Here is a 19,428-nt window from a genome sequence, read left to right as displayed (position 1 = left end):
TTCCCTGTGAAAGCAGGGAGTGAAACTCTGCCCTCACACCTTTGTGAGCCCCAGTGGAATTGGTTTTGATTCTCTTTTGGAGAATTCAGCCCAGAGCTGGGAGAATTCCTGGCTGCCCTTGTTGGAGTCAATCCCTTCCCTGGCTGCAGGTTTGGGAATTTCTCCCGGTGCGTTTGGCATTCCAGGGCACATCTGGCTGCCTGTTCCCTCCCCAGGTTTATTCCAAACAAGCAATAAAGCCTCTTGTTTTTAATGCCTTGTATCCTTTGTTGGGATTTCCCAATTACAGCATTAAAGCTGCGAGGTTAAACCCCACAGCAGCTCCTTTTTTATTATTAATTTGTTCTCTATTTCCTAATCTTTTGTGGCTGAGATTTAGAAAAATACCTTTTCTGAGGATGTTTTTAATGAGGCCAAGCCATCTGTAGGATCAAATCCTACAAATCTCACTTGGGAGCCTCCAGCACAAACCTCTCTTTGGGGAAGTGAAAATGTTTTCCTAGAGCTGGTGATGTTGTTTTATTTTTTAGGAGAATTCACCTGTTCCTGGGTGAAGAATGAATTACAATTATCTCTGTTAGCACATGATGTGTGGTTCTTCTCTTTTTTAAAATCTTTTTTTCCAGTAGTGTTGGAAAATCAGGGGAAAAAAAATCCAGCACAGCCATTGTGCTTGGGCTGCACCTGAGGGAAATCACAGCTTAAAGGCAAAGTAGGCAGTAAATATTTGAGGAAATAATCTCAAATTTGGGGTTTTATTTCAAAGGGCTGTCAGCATCAGAAAATGAGGTTTGTAAAACGAATATTTAGGTTTCTTATAAAGTGGTTAAATCATGGGATCACAGAATGGTTTGGGTGGGAAGGGACCTTGAAGCTCATCCAGTGCCACCCCTGCCATGGGCAGGGACACCTTCCACCATCCCAGGCTGCTCCAAGCCCCAATGTCCAACCTTTCCTTGGACATTCCAGGGATCCAGGGGCAGCCACAGCTGCTCTGGCAATTCCAGCCCAGCCAGGAATTCCCAATTCCCAATCTCCCATCCAGCCCTGCCCTGTGGCAGTGGGAAGCCATTCCCTGTGTCCTGTCCCTGTCCCCAGTCCCTCTGCAGCTCTCCTGGAGCCCCTTTAAGCCCTAGAAAATAGAAATTAAAACAGATCCAAGTGCCCCTTCTCCTCCTTCAGAGGGTGTGGGTGCCACTGCAGTAAGTTTATTAATTCTGTCAGATTGTCAGGTCAGTACATGAATATAAAAACCCTCAGTTCCACTGATCTCTGCTAAAGGGAATTACTGAAATCCTGATAATTTCCCCTTCTTGTAGTTCCTTGGACACGACCCACATTGTCCTGGGGGGTCTCTATTTCGTCTGTGAAAACTCCAGTTGTAGCAAAACACCCATTTTTCATGCTGGAAAGGGGAATAATTTCACCCTGTATGGAAAGAAATGAGAAGAGCAGTTATTCCTTTCAAACTTCCTTTGCCACTTAACGTGGCTCCCACTTCCAGAGCCATTTAGGAGCTCCATAAAGCCACTGGGTTTGCTCCTGTGCATGCATTAGGAGCAGAGCTGGGGTAATATGGAACAGATTTGCTGTATCATGGACACATTTATGAAGATTGATAACAGCCAGGGCTCGGTGTTAACTTTTATTTTCAAACAGGCTGCTGGAGAAACTGCCTGCTATTGCTTTTGGGGGCTTTGATTTATGAAAAGGTTGCTGCATGAAAAAGACATCCCATAAAGCAGTTCTGCTGGCAGGAGCATTATAAAGTAGGTTTGTGAGTAGAGCAAACAATAACTGACTGTAATTATGTTCATTATTGTCTTCTCTGAGCTCCCTTGTACTTTTTTTTTGGGGGGGGGAGTTTTTTTGCACTTATTCCCTCCTCAGCTTTGAAGTGGACTCACCTTTCCCAGGGAGTGAGATGAAGGTGAGAAAATCCTGCTGGTTTCTAGTGGCAGCACCCCCAAGAGAGGCCTTTTTTTCTTTGTATGGAGTGAAAGAGGTCACTGAAATCACACCTGTGTGCACAGGAGGAGGAGGAAAGGTCTGTGCTAAAAAATGTTTCTTACAATTCCCATCACTGATGCATTTTCCCCTAAATTATGACAATTCTGTGAGGGTTATTTCAGGCTGCTGCATTTAAACCCCTTCCAAACAAAACCCAAAAATCCCAGAGTGATGGCAAAGATCACCAGGTTTCAGAAGTATTTTCCTTCTCTCAGCCTGGCACCATCCTTTGTAACGAGATGAGCCTCAGCAGCAGCAGCAGAATGAATTCTTCACTCAGCAGCAATTAACAGCAAACTTTAGTGAGAACCAGTTGAAATCGAGGGGCACGACCTGACTGGGGAAAATGTGAGTGGTTAATCTAAAGTTTGTCAAACTTGAGCTGCTTTAGCTTAAAAAGCCTCCCTTCACCAAACTACCTGAAGACCTTGCAAGAAGAAATGGGAGCTGGAAAAAATCCTCTGTGCTGAGGTTTATAAAACACAAGAATTACTTGCTTGGAGCAGAGTGAAGTTCTGTTTAATAAGCCAATGTCTAATTAATGTTGGCAGCACACGGAGGGAGTGAGGAGAGACTTCTGAAAGGTTTTTGTGAGCTGGTTCCATCAGGACCCTCTGCCTGGTGCCCCAAACTGCTCCCCTGGTGCTCTCAGAGATCCAGGGAATGGTTTGGGTTGGAGGAGACATTCCAGATATCCAGGGATGGGCAGGGACCATGGGCAGGGACATCCCCCACTGTTCCAGGCTGCTCCAGCCTGGCCTTGGACATTCCAGGGATCCAGGGGCAGCCACAGCTGCTCTGGCAATTCCAGCCCAGCCAGGAATTCCTTCCCAAAATCCCACCCAAATCTCGCCTCTCTCAGGAATTCCCTGTGTCCTGTCCCTCCATCCCTTGTCCCCAGTCCCTCTGCAGCTCTCCTGGAGCCCCTTTAGGCCCTGGAATGTTCTGGAAGCTCTCCCTGCATCCTTCCCTTCTCCAGGTGAGCACCCCCAGCTCTGCCAGGGTCTCCAGCCCTTGGAGCATCTTTGTTGTCGTATCTTACAACAACCTTAGGGAAACACCCACCAACAGGCAGCAAAAAATTACTTGAAGACTTGAAAAATAATTTAAATAAAGAGAATAATGAAAAATTGTGAATGTTGTCATTTCCAGCTGACCCCTCCAGCTCCAGTTCCTGACCTGCTCCTGGTGAGAGGAACATTTTCCTTCCTCAGATGCCACAAAAGATGTTGAGGGCGTTTTTAATGTTCCTATAACACCCTGTACATCACATTAAGGCTGAGATATCTCAGAGCAAGGTCCAGCAGCACGTTCTCAGTGGGATCATTGCTCTTTGTTGGAGTTGATGACATTTGATTGTCGCTCAGCCCAGCTGATTGTGTTTTATGAAAAGAGTGGCTCGGCCTCATCCCAATCCAAGACTTTGTGGAATCACAAATTGTGGCCTTTGTGGCTTAGCAGAGCAAATCCAAGCCTGTTTTCTTAAACAACTTCGTGCCCAAATGAAAAAATGGCATTTATTCTGCTGTCTCTTAAGATTACAACCTTCAGTTCCCTCGAGTAATCGTCACCCAGGCGAGGCTCGGAGTGTTTAACTGGTGATTGCTTTTTCTGGACGCCGCTTCTGCCCATAATATCTTTTATTTTTGTGGTCAGTTAACAGGGTTTTTGGGGGCCTTTTATAGCCGAGGAGAATAGTTAAATATATATTGCTCTGGAGAGTAATATTTGGGTAATAATGTGCCACAAGTTACTGTCTTGTGGTGCTTTGTGTTGAGTGCTGTAGTTGACCTTTGCTGGAGAGGAGAAGAGTGTCTGCTTGTTAGAACATGTTATTTAGTACCTTTATAAAATCAAAACTGGTTGATTTTGGGCTTGTTTTGTTGTGTTGTTTTTTTTTTTTTTAGTGTGAGGCTCAGTGAAGGTTTTATCACCGCGGTTTGGGGATGATGAGGTGATGTGAGGCCTTTACAAAGCCTGCAGTGAGTTGTAGCTCTTGGGAAATAAGTGGCAGCAATAAATCCAGAATGTGCTCTGCTGTCCTGGATTTGGTTTATGCTGCTCATTTGGGTCTCTCTGTATTTTTTTTGTGTGTGTGTCTGTGTGCTTTACACACACACACAGAGTGATGTAAAGTGGAAAATTTAATGCAGGGACAGAGATAACATTAAAATGGATCATTTAAGTGGATGAAACTCGTCTTTTTTGCCACCTTCATATAGGAGCAGGTTTCAAACTGCTGCAGAATTATTTTTTCCCCTTAAAAATTAAAAATATTGAGGTTTAATCTGTCATATAATGTCAGTTAATATATCCAAGTAGTCCTGCAATGGTTCAGGCACTTCAAGGAGAAATAGCAAAGCATCAACTCAATCTCCCAGAGCCTGGATTTGCCTTTCCATGAGCTGGAGATGGAGCTGAGGAGAGCCTTGATTCCTTTGCTTCAGAAACCTCCTCCAAATTCCTTATTAGGAGTAAATAGTAAGGAATTCTAGCCTGTGGCTTTGTTTGCAGTTTGCTGATCCTTTGACTTGTGCTCTCCTGAAGAGCCAAGTGGAATCTTGCCATGTCTTCATTAAATAATTCTTAGTTGGGAGAGTAAGGCTGAGCTCAAGTGGTGCCACATGCAAACTCCAAAAATAATCTGAGTTTACATGATGAGGTTTGGAAGGCAAATGTTGGTTTGCTGATCATGTCATCATGGAATTGGAGGGGTTGGTTCCATCCTCCCTGAGCTGATTGAATTTTGGAGCTGGGAAGAGTTTGGATTTTGTCCTCAGCAGTGCTGGGACAGGCTTGGCAACATCTGGGATCGTTCTTTGTCTCTGAACTTGTCAAAAATTAAGAGCTGGGTTTGATCTGTGCAAGGCCAAGAAGTATTTTCTCTGTCTATTTCTATATATAACATTTAGGTACTACAAAATATTCCACAGAGATAAAACTGCTCCTCCCCGAGTTCCTTCTAATTAAAGCCTGCAGTTGCTAAATTCTCTTTTCCTACTTTGTAGCAGCATCCGTGCCCCTGTTAGAAGGAATTTGTATCATTGCCATCCATGTGATTTGTTTATTTTAGTATCCTGCTATTCACAAAAAACTGTCCCTTAAGCTAAAAAGAAAAGTGCATCCTAAATTGGGGTAATTCCAACACGCTGCTCCCTTTTGCAGCTGCAGGGACCAGCTGTGGGAGAGGTACATTTGTACATTTCTTGTGGTGTGCTTTGGGTTTTAAGAGGGTTTTCCTTCTATTTTTGGAGGGAGATTTTATAAACAAATAGTGGTTTGGGATAATCCAAGTCAGTTTGTATCAATTTAAATAAAAGTATTCAAGCTCATTTTTGCCTGTCAGGGTAGATGAGAATCCTGTCTTCATTTGATGCCTTGTTCCTTGAGAAATTTGGAATTTAGGCAACCACAGCAGGTCAGATCAGAGTCTCCTGAGCTTTTTGGGCAGCAGCTGGGAGTGTATTTTTAGAGAATATTGTAAAAATGAGGGAAGTGTTCAGTGATACCATTTTGCCTTCAAACAAATGGTGCTGTGGGGCTTTCCTGAGCCAAATCTTGCTTGTAATCTCTTCATGGGCATCTCACACCTTCCTGTGTAATTGTTTTTGAACCCAGATGTGCTTTTGATGACCCCAGAATCCTCAAACAGGGAGTCCCAGCTTTTCATCAGCTGTTCTTTGGGAAAGGTTTGGATTCTTTCCTCATTGTAAACCCACTGGTAGGAACCTGTCTGGCTGCCTCTGTCCTGTGATCCATTGATCATTTCATCCTGTAATTCATTGATAATCGAGATCCAGCTCTTGCAATTGTCCTTCTCTGGGCTGAAGAGATTTGATCCTCAAGTGGTGTCCTGAGGGCCTGAAGATTTTCCTTGGCAAGAGTTATTCCAACAAATGAGGATTCACAACCAGGATGTTTTTTTCCTGATCCTCATCCTGTTGTCTTGCCCAGGAAAGGCTTTGAGGATGTGCTTAACCTTCCATGTGCAAATCTTGGAATGGTTTGGGTTAGAAGGGACCTTAAAACCCATCCAGATCCACCTCCTGCCATGGGCAGGGACACCTTCCACCATCTCAGGCTGCTCCAAGCCCCAATGTCCAACCTGGCCTTGGACATTCCAGGGATCCAGGGGCAGCCACAGCTGCTCTGGGAATTCCAGCCCAGGCAGGAATTCCCAGTTCCCAATCTCCCATCCAGCCCTGCCCTGTGGCAGTGGGAAGCCATTCCCTGTGTCCTGTCCCTGTCCCCAGTCCCTCTGCAGCTCTCCTGGAGTTATATTTACTTATTTTGCCAGATTTAGGCTCCTCATTTCTCTCTGATAAGCTCAGAGAAGCTCTTCCCTCCCTATGTGCAGTAAATGAATACTCACAACTAAAGAAATTGTTTCTACTTTGCTGCTCCAATATCCAGGCAGCATTCCAGGTGTTTTACCAGGTGGGAAACACTCTCCAGGTTAAAAATGCAGCCTCTAGAAAGGTCAGTAGGATGTCCTGACACTCAGCCCTGTAAAACCAGGATTTTGTCAACATATTGAACTTGACTTGGTGCTCCCCAGACATAAATAAATGTCTCTTTTCATGCAGTGAGTGTGTGTCTCCTCCTCTCCTCTCCTCTCCTCTCCTCTCCTCTCCTCTCCTCTCCTCTCCTCTCCTCTCCTCTCCTCTCCTCTCCTCTCCTCTCCTCTCCTCTCCTCTCCTCTCCTCTCCTCTCCTCTCCTCTCCTCTCCTCTCCTCTCCTCTCCTCTCCTCTCCTCTCCTCTCCTCTCCTCTCCTCTCCTCTCCTCTCCTCTCCTCTCCTCTCCTCTCCTCTCCTCTCCTCTCCTCTCCTCTCCTCTCCTCTCCTCTCCTCTCCTCTCCTCTCCTCTCCTCTCCTCTCCTTTTGACAAGGTTGGGTAAGAGATGAAATAAATAAGAGGATGACAAACATTTGCCTGTGATTCTAAGGGTTCTGGGGCTTTTTTGGAGAAGGAATATAAAAATAACACAGGGAAGATTAACACTGGACTCGATTACGAGTAGCACAAAAGGTGGAGTGAGTTGCATTCCAACCTTTCAGTCATTTATTCAGTATTCCTCTGTAGGTTTTTTACATTCTCAATTGCAGAGCAGAAACCACCGTGCTTCTCTTCCAGCATTTCAGCAGAGACTCGTTAGGAAAATTCTTCCTTTTACACCTTTTGGAGGAGTCGCACTCCTCATCGGAGCGTAAATAAAAGCAAGAACCAACTCGGCAGTACTTGATCTTTTGCTGGCAGCACCTCCCACGCAGTGATTGTGAGGCCTCTGTGTGGGCACAGCTTGATTAGGGACCAGCATTTGTAGATAATTCAGCAATCAGATCTGTGTTATTCCTTCCAAACGATTGCGAGGAGAGCTGGGACCATTTGGTTTGTGCCTCACACGTTTCGTGACGCGCCTTCGAGCCATCACCTCCTGCATGTGCGAAGACAAGCTTTAAAAATAGTTTAATATAAAGAGTAAATTAATGTAAAAACTAAAAATAATGCTGCAGCAATGAGGACCTTCATTATCATGTGGCCTTTTGTCTTTTTTTTTTTTCTCCTGGGCTCTGTTTTACAACTATTTTCTGTGCTACAAACCCGTCCTGTGGATTTGTTTGGCAGTGATGCTGCTGGAAGAGGCTCTTTTTGGGTGAGGTGATGTTAAAATAAGAAGAATCCTCTCACCAGGATTTTTTTTTGGGTGGTGATGGAGAGCACGAGAGCCTTGCTGCTGTTTTAGGTGTTCACACTTCAGCTCTGAGCTGCCCTTCCCTCAGGATCTCCTGTGTTGGGCTCACGATTCTCTCTCTTGCTGCCTCCATATGCAAAATCCCTCCACTGTGGCCTTTGCTGTCCATCTGCTCAGCCCAATCCATCTCTGCTCAGGCTACCAAGGTTGATTTTATGTGGTTTTTTTCCTCCTGGCCAAAAGAAGTGGAATCTTGCCCTGACTGTGTCTGGTGGAAGCAGCACTGCAGATCCTTTCCTATCCCAAATTCACATCCATCCCCCTTTCATCCTGCCACATCCTCATCAGGGAAATCACAGAGCTTTCCAAGCCCTGCATGCCCCATTTCTGCTTCCCTGCTATTTCCAGGTCCTTCCTGACTTTCTCACTGAATTTGTGACTCCACCTTGTACCCCTCACTCATCCTCATTCCAAACTGCCCAGAGCAGCTGTGGCTGCCCCTGGATCCCTGGAAGTGTCCAAGGCCAGGCTGGATGAGGCTTGGAGCACCCTGGGATAGTGGAAATTGTCCCTGCCCGTGGCAGTGGTGGGAACTGGGTGAGCTTTTAATGTCCCTTCCAACCCAAACCATTCCATGATTCCATCAAACACATTTTGCTCTTTCTCAGAAGGAATTGCTGCTGGACACAGACAATGATAATCGATTGAATTCCCACAAATCCTTCTGAAACCCCTGATGGCTCTTCATAAAGCACCTGAAAACAGTTCAGCTGTTACACACTTCTTGAGCTGCCCACCTGAGGGTGTGGATTGCCTCAGTTTCCTTTTGTTTCACCATTTGTTTGCATCCATTTCTTCCTCCTTATCTTTGTGTTTATTCTGAGAACACTGAGAAAAGAAACATCCTTTTTTTTTTTTTTTTTTTTTTTTAATTTGGTTATTTATTTTGCATTCTGCCAGGTCTGGTCCCAGCTTGGCTCCTCTCCTCCATCAGTAGGACTAAATAAAACAGGTCAGAACATCCTCTGCAGGACCCTCCTGTGCTGGTGCTCTGGGGCCCGGTGGGATCATGTTCATTTTTAGGGTTTTGTTGAGTTAAGATTTCCCTGGACCACCCCCAGGCTGTGGTTTGGATGTGCTGAGCTGCTCTGTGGAGGAGGCACAGCAAGATTTGAATTTTCCAGAGCTGCAGGTTGGGCTGCTCGGACACAGAGGATCAGCCTGGTCTGTTTTGTTCAGGACTTCACAAGTAGCCAAGGGTTACACAAATAAAGTCAGCTGCCTTTGATAGGTGTCAGCACTTTAATGAGGAATCAAATCAAGCCCTGGCTACTCCTGCCCATCTCATGGCACTATTTTTATCTCAACGCTCTGCTTTTTTTTGGTTGCTATTTTTTTCCCCCCATATTTTATGACAATTGCCTGGAGTCCTGATCTAAGGGGGGGGAATTATGCCAGATACCTGCACAGCTGGAACCTCATCAGCCATTCAGATTCCTTCAGTGAGAATGTCAGTTTTAGCACGAAACTCGCAAAGCTCACCGTGGTGATTTCAAATTTCCTCTTTAGTAGACATTTTGTTTGAATGCCATGAAGGGGCTCGTCTCCCCGAGCCCCCAGGAGCACAATAAGCTATGCTCTTTGAGAGAGCCCAGATGAGTACAAAGTTCCCTTCATTAAATTTCCTTTTCATGCTTTAGCATAGAAGATTTCTTTTTAAGGCTCTCTCTCTCTCTCTCTCTCTCTCTCTTCGTTTCCTTTTGTGTTTTCATCCTATTACCTTTATGAGGTTGTGATGCATCAGCTCGCTGGAGAAGGGTGGGCTCCCTCAGAGGTTTATTCCAGCACTGAAAGATTATTCTGGCATGGGAGGTGCTTCAGGAGCAGCTGGAGAAGGGAAAGCAGATCAAGGAATTGCAAAGTTAATAAAAACCACGCTGTTCCTGGCGTGCCGTGTGGCTGCTGCTCGTGTTGACTTGGACTGAGAGGAGCGTTGGAGATTTGGGGTGGAGATTTGGTTCTGTTCAGGAGCTCTGGAGCTGCACTGAGTGGAGATCTGTCAGCATTCCCTGGTGTCTTGGTTTGGATAGACAGGTGTCTGCTAGAGAAGACTGGAGTCTCCCTTGGAATGGAGAATGTAAACCCCCACCTTTCCAAATTATTATAAATTTGCAATTAAAAACTGTCAAGCAAAGATTTGGGGAATAGGTTCTTCACAGATAATAGCAGTTCTTTAGTAGGGATATTAAAAATACAAATGTTGTAGCACAAAAGAATAAGCAAACAAACAACCAAGAAATCCTAGAAAACCTTGACAGAGTCAGAAATACAGCCTGACACGCTGTTGGTCAGGGTGATGGAAACAGTCTGAAAGTAAAGCCCTCCTGGAGTGGCAGATGGGGTCCTGTAGAGAAAAAAAAAGTGTCCAGAGATGGGTCCAGTCTTTCTTTGGGAATACTGGATGTCTGGTGACACTTGTGGCTCCTTTTTGTCTGGGTGGAAATGGTTTGGCTCCTCCTCCCTGGGTGGAGCATCTCACACTGGGATGATGTAACATGTGATGTCATTGGTGAGCCTTGATGGCCCATTAACAGGAGATATCCCCATGGAGGAGATAAGGAACACTGGGATGATGAAATGTGTCCTGTCATTGGTGAGCCTTGATGGCCCATTAACAGAAAATATCCCCAGGTTGGGGTGGAAAGAGATAAGAAACAATGCCCCACCCAGTTTTAACAGCTGCCTTGTTATCAGAAAGGCAGCCACCCCCTCCTTCCTGGAGTTACAACAGATAAAGAAAAAAACACCTGCCCAACTGGGTTTCAACAGATGGAATAGAATAAACATTTTTTATGGAATGGAATAAACATTTTTTTTGGTCACATAACCCAAGACACCTGGAATTCCTGCTGCACTGTGCCACGGTTTGTGGTTTTCCTTCAGTTTAGTTGTGAAATCCTTGAGTGATTCAATAAATGAATAAATGCTATGTAAGACACAATCTTGGGATGGTTTTTCTAGAGAAGCTGTGGCTGCCCCTGAATCCCTGGAAGTGTCCAGGGTTGGACTGAGGGTTGGAGCACCCTGGGACAGTGGGAGGTGTCCCTTCCCAAGGCAGGGGTGACACTGGATGGGCTTTCAGGTCCCTTCCAACCCAAACCATTCCATGATACTCTGGTGAGACCTTTCCCTCCACAAGTCCCAAAATACAGATCTCTCTCAGGACATGGGATAGTTCAGGAAAGGAACCTCCTGCTCTGAGGATCTCCTGGCCCTGCCTGGGACCAGACCAAGTTGCTTTATCCATCAGGCATTTAAAACCTCCACATTTTCCCAACAGATTCCACATAATTGCTGAGTTTGCACTATTTGCCTTTTCTTATGAGCTTTCCCTCAGTCAAACCCCACAGACCCTTAAATGCTCCTGTAAAATGACATTTATTCGTGGAACTACAGAATGATTTGGCTTGGAAGGGACCTTAAAGCCCATCCAGATCTACCTCCTGCCATGGCAGGGACACCTTCAGCTATCCCAGGTTGCTCCAAACCTCATCCAACTTGTCCTTGGACACTCCAGGGATCCAGGGGCAGCCACAGCTTCTCTGGGAATTCCAGCCCTGGACCTCCTCACCCTCCCATCCAGGAATTCTATCCCAATATCCCATTTAAATATGAATTGATATAATCATAGCAACTTCAGGAGGTTCTCTGTTAGGGAGATATTTCACTCCCCTTTGGAGGAGTTTTGCTGTTGTTTCTGACCATCCATCTGTGAGTGCTGTGAGCCATCCCTGACAGAAATCAATGGGAAACCCTTCAGAGGGATTCCCATAATGAGGATGGAGCCTCCTTTCCCAACAGGAGAACCTGCAGCCCGTGGTTTATGGCCCTCTAATGCCAGGCAGTAATTTCATTTAGAGCTTTCCCAAAAGTGCCAGCAGAGCATTAGGGGAGTGGGACAAGCACAGCTGATCAATACAGAGACAGTGCTCACCTTCAGGTTAATCCAAGAAATGGATGAATTGGTTGACTTGAAGGAAGTGGCCTTGTTCTCACTGACCTGCAGTGCCTGGAAGGACAGGGCTGAGAGCAGGTTTTTAAAAATCCCCCATGAAAAATCAGAGTGTGAAAACAAGTCACTGAGGGGCAGGAGGTGATATGTCTCACAGGGCTCCCACATGGTTGGCAATGTGTAGAATCCTTTAAAACATTCAAATAAGGAATAATACCTGGATTTTGGTCACTGACAGTGTGGCTCTGGGAAAGGAAAAAAAATATTCAAAAGCTCTTTATCATGAGTTATAGAGTTCCCCTATTGAAATGACAGAATTTATGCAGCCATGCTAGAGCAGCCCATTCCTTTCTCTCTCCACCTGTACATAAGAATTCACTTTAAAACGACTTGTGAATAAAGGCACAGCAAGGTTTACTGTGGGTATTTTCAGTTAATTCAGCCTCTCTTGTATTGATTTATCAATTCACACCAGGAGTTTGGACTTTTTTATCGAGCTCTGGTTTAGTTGGTACCTAAATCATCACTGCTGGGAGATGTGTGCAGTGAACATCCCTGGTGTTTCTGTTGTTCCCTGTCCCAGTCCAGACCTTGCCATCCTCCCTGCATGTGCAGCAGGTTTGTGGTTGCACATTTTGATGCCTGACACGCCTTTGGGGCACGTGCTGATCTCAGCAGAGATGGGGATTAGGGGAAAATCCTTCTCTGTAAGAGCCTGCAGAAGTTTGAACTTGGGAGATCATAAAGTGTGGAAGCACCTGGGACTGCATTTAAATTCTGGTTTAGATTTCACAGATGCAGGGTAATGAATGAAAGGAGGGAAGAGATGTTTTTATATAGGTACATACTGTAAAATCAAGGTGACTTAACATTCCCTTCTTATAGCACGACGTCTTCAGTGATTGTCGAGAAATCAGTTCCCTGGAGGAGCAGAGTTTGTGCTTCGTGCTTTGTTTCCCTGGTGGAGGAAAACAGGTCTGCTTTGGCCAGTCAGCAAAATGAGAATCAGAATCACAGAGTGGAGTGGGTTGGGTTGGGAGGGACCCATTTCCAACCCCATTTCCATGGGCAGGGATATCTTCCACTGTCCCAGGGTGTTCCAAGCCCCATCCAGCCCAGCCTTGGACACTTCCAGTGATGGAGCAACCCTGGGCAATCAGTGCCAAGACCTCACCACCCTCACAGGGAAGAATTCTTTCCTCTGGAACTGCTCAAGGCCAGGTTTGAAGGGATTGGAGCAGCCTGGGGTAGTGGAAGGTGTCCCTACCCATGGCAGAGGGTGGGACTGGATGTACTTTAAATTCCCTTCCAACCCACACCAATTCAGTAATAATAATAATACAAGATTTTTGTCTTTTCTGAGATGTTTTTAGAAGGAAAGCCTGAAGCTGTTCTCTGTTCCCACAGGAGATACGAGTCCCACCCCATCTGTGGGGAGCTGCAGGAGAAAATCCTCCAGTGCTACCGGGACCATGCCCAGGAGACCCTGAGCTGCTCTGCCCTGGCCAGCCAGTACCTGCACTGTGTCAACAATGCCAAACAGGTGAGCTGGACCTATTCTCACTGAAAAAACGATGGAATGATGAGCAGAGGAATTTCTAATTAGTCCTTTCCTCCTTGCCTAAGCATTTCCCAGCGCTCCAGCTCTGTGGAGACCACTCAGAGTTGATTTAAATGCTCAGGTTTCCATCTCCTCCCCTGGGAAGTTGTTGTTTAGTGTTAGGAGCCCTTGCTGTTGGCAGATGTTTCCTGTTGTCTGCAGTTTTAGCAGTGAAACAAGGGGATTAAAACACCTGGTAGTCTTTGCTATAAATGTGAGAAACTCGTTGATGTCTCAAACTACATTGGTCACCACTTGGAATTCTTGTTTTCTTCTGTCTTGTGTCGTGCAAGGCTCTAAAAGTGCCCTTCACCTGCTCTTGCCCTCCTCTCTCTCAGTTTTGTACAGTATGGATGTCGTTGCCAATTAAAATCTTTATGCTTTATTAGTGCAGCATGAAGGAAAATGACAGTAATATGTAAATCATCAAATTAAAAGGAGCTACAATTTCTCAGTTTTACCCTTTCTCATCATCTTGCATCTTTCAAACACAGAAATGAATATATTGACCTCAATTGTGCTCTTAAACAAAGGAAATGTGCTCAGAGCCCATGTGCAGGAGGTGTAAAAAGTGCTTCAGTCAGTCTGTTGATCTTTATTTCTGCCCAAAGCTGTGAGTTAATATTTGAGCACGTCAGGACACCCATCTTTATGTGATAGTGGAGACCTGGTGAGCACGGCTGGTGTTTGATCATGGTAATCACCTTCCCTGGGCTTAACTCTGCCTGGGCAGAAAATCCCTGAGACTTTGGCTCTGGTCCTTCTCCGTGACCTTTTGCTTTAAAACACTGCAGCCTCCAGCTGGTATTCCCAAAGATCTGCTGGAATGGACGCTGCTCGTTGTTCCTCAGGCACTGAGAGCTCCCTGTCCCTTCAGATTCACTTCCTTTAAAATATCCTTTATTGAGATTTGTTGTCCCATCCCTGGAAGTGTCCAAGGCCAGGTTGGACAGAGCTTGGAGCACCTTGGGACAGTGGGAGGTGTCCCTGCCCATGGCAGGGGGTGGCACTGGATGGGCTTTAAGGTCCTTTCCAACCCAAACCCTTCTGTGATTCCATGATTTCTCCTCCTGCCCATTTAGGAATGCACCAATCTCCTTTTTTAGAAGTCCAGTGAATAACATGAGAGTCACAGAATCGTGAAGATTGTCAAGACCATCCAGTCCAGCTGTTCCCCAGTCCAGCCAAGGCCACCACTGACCCACGTCCCCAAGTGCCAAAAGCTTTTAAATCCCCCCAGGGATGGGGACTCCACCCCTGCCCTGGCTGGACAAGCCTCTGAGTGAAGAAATTTTCCACAATATCCAACCTGAATTTCCCCTGGTGCAACTTGAGGCCTTTTCCCCTTGTTCTGTCACTTGTGACCCTGTTTTGGTTTGTTCTGTAGTGGATTTCCCCATGGCCCTGCAACATCTGAAGCACTAATTGACTCTGTATATTTTTTTTTATTTTTTTTTTAAGTAACCAGAAAAAGATGGATTAATTACTCAGACATGTTTAAGCTCTAACTCGAGTTTGTATCTGATAGGAATTTCTTCAGAAGACTCTGATGAGGATGAATTAATTCATGTTCAGAAGGTGCAGGAAAAGCAAATTGCATAAATATGAGCATTAGGTTTTTGAACCCTTTTAAACACCTTTTTTTCTGTTGAAGATCTTCATCCGAGCCTGTCAAGTAGTTAAAAGTGTTTCCTAAATGTTTCTTATTCTGTTTCACACATGCTTCAAGATGAGAATTCAGAGAGGTTTCTCTCATGATAACAGAGAAGGAGAAGCCTTTTATGATGGAAATATTTGCAAGCAGGAGCGATTGTTTTTTCATAATGAACTCCAGCCCATCCTCCACGTGCTGCAGCTGTAATTGTAATTATTTTTACTCCCTGTTTGCCCACAAGTCCAGACAGTTACTTTGAAATAATTCCTAAACGCTGCTATAAAATCACTTCAAAATTACCTTTCTCTGTGTGCTCTGGTTGGGAGCCAGAGGAGGAGAGGGGAATAAATGGCAGATTCAGAAATGAAAAAGTTAACTGACACTGGCTACAAGAAACAAAGGAAGAAGAAAATTTGCTAGAGGGAATAGAGCAAGATATTGGAAAGCAAATAAGTGAACTAATCCGATTTCCTGGCGGTGAGTCTGGGCACTTGTGCTCGGGCTGAGCACACTCTGTGCTTTTCATAAATTGAATTTATTGACTCCTCTTTCTTTCCTATCTTGCTTATAATTATCTCCCCCTCTCTTCTGTGTGCTCCTTATTTCTCATGCTGTCTGTAATCTCATGTCTCTATCTGTCCTTTTCTCCCCTCCTTAGAAAAGCCCAGAGAGTTGTTAATTCAGAGGGGTTTGACACGTCCCTTGTATCTTCCCTTGAAATCTCTTCCCAAAGTCATGAGAAGCTGGGGAGACAAATTAAACTCTGTTATTAACGTTTGCATGTTATTACAATGATAATGCCAGTAATGGAGAGGAAAACTTAACCTAATGGAGCCATTAAGGGGAAGATATTTGGATTGTGGGTGGCGTTTTATTTGTTCTGTCACTGCTGAAGTGACTCCAGCCAGACCATCCGTGGCTTTTTTATCCTTTTTTCCTGGTTTTCCAGCCATGGATATGGACAATAGCTGTTAAAATACACATTTTGGAGGTTTTTTCTCTCAATTTTTTCCCTCACTCTGGGCTACAAGAAGTTCTGATTCTTACATATAAACACAACTAGTCCATGGTTTAACAAATCTGTGCAATAATTTCCTGTTAAACCATTGAATTCCAGAAGGATTCAGGTCTCTGCAGGCAGGTGAGGTTTAAGAGTACTTAAAATAACAATACCCGACAGCCTGGCTACAAAATGTTATCCTTCAGCCTTGTAACCACTATTTTAATTTTTTTGGATCAAGTGGGTCCTTAATTATGCATCTGAAATAGAATAAAACCAGGATTTTAGCCTCATCCTCCAGTATTTTTTACTTGATTTTAATTTCCAGAAAAATAAATGGAATTTGTGTATCTGGAAACACTGAATTGAAATGCAACAAAAAGACCTCATCATTTAACAGTGCCCTCATTGAAGGAGGTTTTTTATGGACCAGCTTCCCTTCATGGGGCTATGTGGGAAAAAAAAATTGTATATATATAAATATATATATATATATATATATAAAATACGTCAATTTGAAAAGGCAAGGAAAAAAACACTAAAAAAATCCCCAAAATGTAGATGAAGCCAAAGCAAGGCTTGGAACACTTTGTCTGAAGGTGAAATTTTGTGGGCAGAAATGTAGATAGGATGAACAAATATCTGCAATTTTTTTCCTGAGGATGCTAAACAAAAGTAGCCCATTTTTGCTCAGATCCCTTAGGAGTTTCCCCTATTTACCTGTGCAGTTAAATCAACATAATATTAATATTCAGCCCAGAGATGGCTTGGAGTGAGTCCATAATTCCTCTGCAAAAATGAATTTTCCAGGTAGAGGAGCCTTCCTGAGCTTTCCAGAAATCTCCATGGAGGTGCCATGGATTGGAGGTTTTGGGAATGGATAAAACTTCTCCAAATTTTTGTTTGCAAATGCACCCACAGAGCACAAAACTGACTCTTTTTATTCCATCAGCCTCTTCTTCTCCTCTGTGGATTCTGGAGGATTTTGTGGACAAGCATCCTCTGTTTGTGTGGGTGCCTTGGAGGATTTTAAAATCAAAACTGTTAAGGTTGGAAAACATCTCCAGGATCATCGAGTCCAAACATTCCCAGCACTGACCGTGTCCCCAAGTGCCACATCCACACTTTAAAGGGCTTTTTAAATCCCTCCAGGAGTGGGGACTCCACCTCTGCCCCCTGTGCCAGGCTGGACAATCCTTTTTTTCCTCAAATCCAATCTAAGTGCAGCTCTTAACCCTTGCAGGAGCTGGTGGAACAGCACAATTTACCAGGTTATTTTTAGGAATAATATGAGAATTTGGTTGAAGCCAAACCTGACATGGTTTTAATTCCCTTTATTGTTAATTTTCTCTAATTTCCGTGACTGTGACAGTGCACTCCAGACTTCCAAGCTGTCTAGTGTTGCTTAGACACCTGAATCAGCTGTTTGGAGATCACCTGTAAGATTTCAAGGTTTAAATTTGGATTTGTTCCTGACATAAAGCCCAGAATTATCAAATCCCTTCTTACCATTTCTTGCAAGGAGACTCATAATTATTCCTCGCTCGTTTGATGGGTTTTGTAGGCAAGAAAAATGGTTTGGGTTGGAAGGGACATTAAAGATCATCTCATTCCAACCCCTGCCATGGGCAGGATGGACCATGGGGACAAAACAATGATCCAAGTCTTATTCCTGGGAATCCAGACTGGTTTGGATTGGAAGGAACCTTAAAATTAATCTAATTCCAGCCCTCTGCCATGGGCAGAGACACCTCCCACTATCCCAGGTTGCTCCAAGCCCTGTCCAGCTTGGTCTTCGAACATTTCCAGGGACAAGAAACCTGGTCTAGTGAAAAGAACTAAATTATTTTGAAGGTCTTTTCCAACCCAAACCATTCCATGACCTGTGGTTTTGTAATGAAACTCAAAATGAGTGCAACATGTTTTGACTATTGGTGTTTTGATTCTGACTCAAAACCCAGGAAGGAACCAGGTAAGGGATACTCAGTGTTGGATGTTTTCAGGATAATTTTCCTCAAGAGTTTAATTGCTCTGGGAATGAGATTTTTTTTTTTTTTTTTTTTTTTTTATTTTAAGGTCAGGTGTTTTAATTTCCTTTAATAGCCAGAGCACTAAAGCCATGACAGCATGAAGGGAGATGAAAATGGATCATTAGTGAAACTCTTCAGGCCTCCAAACCACTGCCTTGTTGTGTCCTCAGATTGCTTCATTCTGCTTCTGTGCCTCGTCTCTGGCACGATGTGTTTATCAACAAGATTTCTTGTTCTGTGTTTTTATTTTTAAAAAATCACAGCTCTTAGGAAGGAATTGTAGCCAAACTTCAGGGAATGTCTGGAATAACTCAGAGATACTGAAATGTGTATTTTTCCCTCTCTCTTCCCTCCCCTCTGTTTTTTGCAGCAGAGGATGCTTGGCAGAGGAGGATAAAGGCATTGTCCGAATCAAGCACAAGACCATCAGCTAATTCCAGCAGAAGAGCTTTTTGTGTTTTTTTTTTTTTCTCCTCCCCAAGAACGATCCAGCAGCCCATTTGCAGGGCAGCCCAATAAAGAGAAGAAGTGGAAGAGCCATTTGAAGGGCAGCATCCTCACGGCTCAATCAGCGTGAGCCCTCGAGAAGCCGAGACCTGGATCTTATTCCATCAGAGCTCGCCCGCCCCAGCCCGCTGTTCCGCCTTATCAAAGCCCACTTATTGGTGATTGAAGGAAGGGAAAGAAAAGAACCTTTCCCTGACCTCAAGAGAGGGGGAAGATATCCTTCAGATGCTGCTATTTCACTGTAGAATCTCCTCTGTCAGAGGCAGAGGGGGTGTAACCCTCGCGGCGCCGGGATGCGGCCACTGGTCCCGGTGTTGGAGTCCTCCTCGCAGTGTAGGATTGTAAATTGTGCTTTAATTTATTTCCCCAAATGACCTGGCTCTCTCTGCAGGCCTTCTGCTGGAATGGTGTTCGTGATCCAACACTTTGGATGCTCCACTGGCCTTTGTTTCCGTGGGATGGTTCTGTTGTGCTCCTCGCTCGCATCAAAGTCATGACAAAAAAAAAAAAAAAAGCCTCGCTCTGTACCGACAATAAATCTATTTTATGCACAAGATTGATGCTGCAGTCTGTCTCCCTTCCCACTCCTCGGGGGTGGATGGTGTTCCCTCTGCTGTGTCAATCACGCTTTCCCAGCAGATGTTGTTGCTGAAGCTTTCAAGCACAGACTTTCATGCACAACCAGCCCTGGTGTCAAGAACGGGGTTTGGATTGAGTTGTTTTCCATCACAGCCACCTAAAAGGATGCCACGTGATGGGAGTGTTGTGATTTATCCACCAGCACTTCCCTCCTTGGGAAATGCTTGTGAATGGAGCACCACAAGCTCTTGTTGCCTGGAGAGGTTGTGGATTCCTCATCTCTGGGAATGTCCCAGGCCAGGCTGGGTGGGCTTGGAGCAACCTGGGATAGTGGAAAGTGTCC

General features: G+C 44.7%; 1 protein-coding gene across 3 annotated transcripts in view; it reads left to right on the top strand.

The window, feature by feature from the left end:
* Positions 1-19,058, top strand: part of CHCHD3 (coiled-coil-helix-coiled-coil-helix domain containing 3) — a 130,845-nt gene extending 111,787 nt beyond the window's left edge. The window contains exons 7-8 of one of the 3 annotated variants that reach the window (XM_083858931.1): positions 13,123-13,258; positions 18,373-19,058. In XM_083858931.1, coding sequence (XP_083715057.1) covers positions 13,123-13,258; positions 18,373-18,396 — 160 coding nt within the window. In that variant the 3' untranslated portion in view covers positions 18,397-19,058. Of the gene's footprint in view, positions 1-13,122; positions 13,259-18,369 lie in introns of all 3 variants that reach the window. The other 2 variants (XM_083858930.1, XM_083858932.1) reach the window with 2 other exon arrangements.
* Positions 19,059-19,428: the final 370 nt, after the last annotated feature.

This window comes from Zosterops lateralis, assembly GCF_965231275.1.
Source record: "Zosterops lateralis genome assembly, chromosome: 4".
Taxonomy (NCBI): domain Eukaryota; kingdom Metazoa; phylum Chordata; class Aves; order Passeriformes; family Zosteropidae; genus Zosterops; species Zosterops lateralis.
Note: the sequence above shows the minus strand (reverse complement) of the source record. Positions and strands in the feature narration are given on the sequence as shown.